Here is a 1,862-nt window from a genome sequence, read left to right as displayed (position 1 = left end):
CTCTGCATGATGTTGTGATGCTTCCAGAACCACAGGAGAACCATGGTGAACTCTACCCACGTTTCATATTTCATACTCAGTGCATACTCTGACACCGGGGTCTTCAAACCTTTGTATTTCCTGATGATTCTGGCTTTGTATGTCTGTATTATAGGAGCCAATGTGTTGCTGATTGTGGTGATCTGTGTGAACAGGAGCTTACATGAACCTATGTACCTGTTTCTGTGCAGCCTGTTTGTGAATGAACTGTATGGTAGTACAGGGTTGTTTCCATTCCTTCTGCTTCAGATCCTCTCTGACATTCACACTGTTTCTGCTCCGCTCTGCTTCCTGCAGATCTTCTGTGTGTACTCTTATGGAAGTGTGGAGTTTACTAATTTAGCCGTCATGTCTTATGACCGATATCTGGCTATCTGTCATCCTCTGCAGTATAACACATATATGACGTATAACAAGGCGTCCTTTCTTGTTGCAGTGTCGTGGTTGTTCCCTTTTCTTGCCATTGTTGTTCTGATATCCTTAAGTGCCTCTCTGCAGCTGTGTGGGAACATCATTAACAAAGTGTACTGTGGGAACTACTCCATAGTGAAGCTGGCCTGCTCTGACACCAGGGTCAATAATATTTATGGACTCTTTTACACGGTCATCTCCATCATCATTCCTCTGCTTTTAATCCTCTACACGTACATGAGGATCCTCAGAGTGTGTTTCTCTGGCTCCAAACAGACCAGACAGAAAGCTGTCAGTACCTGCACTCCTCACCTCGCCTCCCTCCTCAACTTCTCCTTTGGAGGTTTCTTCCAGATATTACAGAGCAGGTTTGATATGAGCAGTGTTCCCAACATGTTGCGCATTTTATTATCTCTGTACTTCCTAACATGCCAGCCTCTCTTCACCCCAGTTCTGTACGGGCTGAAGATGTCTAAAATCCGCAGCATATGTAAGCGTGTGCTGTGTGGTGAAGTGTAGGTGATGAAGAGAGAGGAAGAGCAGGGGATGAAAGGACCCGGCCTTCAGCAGTATTACCTCTGATGACGTGTCTATCTGACTGTGCAGAGGAAGGAAATGAAACAGCTGTACATGTGCTGAGCTCCATGCTGCTCTCTTTCTGCTTCTTATCTTTTCACTTCTCATATCAGCCTCAGTGAATTTGGGAGAGCCCTGAAGAGGTCCATGGATCAGGACGTTAGGAGTGAAAGCTAATGAAGCTTCATATCTACTGTGTTCCCAACATGTTGACTGTCTGTTCATCCCTGTGGTTTCTAACCCCGTAATGTGTCCCAGATATACATCCTGTGTGCAACCTGCTGCTACATTGTGTTGGGAATAACATGTATCGTTCAGTTTGAGTCAGAAGAGCAATAAAAGAGATTTGCCTCAGTTATTCTTTGTCCTCTAATTCTGTCCTGCTCTCATCAGGATCCTCAGAGTGTGTTTCTCTGGGTGTAATCAGAGCCGAAAAGAGCTGTCAGTACCTGCACACCCCACCTCGTTGCCCTCATCAACATATATTGTAAAATATTACAGGCTTCTGTACCCAACATGTTGAGTATATTTAAAATTAATCATACTTTCTCACATGCCCAACTCTCTTCAACCCCATAATCATAATGCATGACCTCAAACAATCAGTAGGTTGTGTCAGAGGGAAGATAAGTGATTGTGTCAGCACAGAATAAGCTATAAATGAGTGTGCAGCATCATTAAAGTGAATATCTTCAGATTGGGAACATTTAGTCTGCTTTATTTAGTTAAATGTCTGGATTTATTGGGACTCTTGTAATGATTGCAAAAGATGGGGTCCTGCAGAATATGAGTTTGAGAATTTATATCACGCAGGTCCTATGTTGAAAATCATTTCA

At 43.3% G+C, this 1,862-nt stretch overlaps 1 protein-coding gene across 1 annotated transcript; it reads left to right on the top strand.

Moving 5' to 3' along the window:
• LOC134880170 (olfactory receptor 11A1-like) lies at positions 1-969 on the top strand. The gene has a single exon (XM_063906924.1). It carries the CDS (start codon positions 43-45, stop codon positions 967-969), a length of 927 nt encoding a protein of 308 aa, XP_063762994.1. The 5' UTR covers positions 1-42.
• Positions 970-1,862: the final 893 nt, after the last annotated feature.

Source organism: Eleginops maclovinus, chromosome 18 (assembly GCF_036324505.1).
Source record: "Eleginops maclovinus isolate JMC-PN-2008 ecotype Puerto Natales chromosome 18, JC_Emac_rtc_rv5, whole genome shotgun sequence".
NCBI lineage: Eukaryota > Metazoa > Chordata > Actinopteri > Perciformes > Eleginopidae > Eleginops > Eleginops maclovinus.
The sequence above is the reverse complement of the archived record's forward strand: the minus strand, read 5'-3'. Positions and strand labels throughout refer to the sequence as shown.

Bases quoted from the DNA above. Each gene is read 5' to 3' on its own strand.
- LOC134880170 (XM_063906924.1), top strand. From the start codon at position 43: ATGGTGAACTCTACCCACGTTTCATATTTCATACTCAGTGCATACTCT.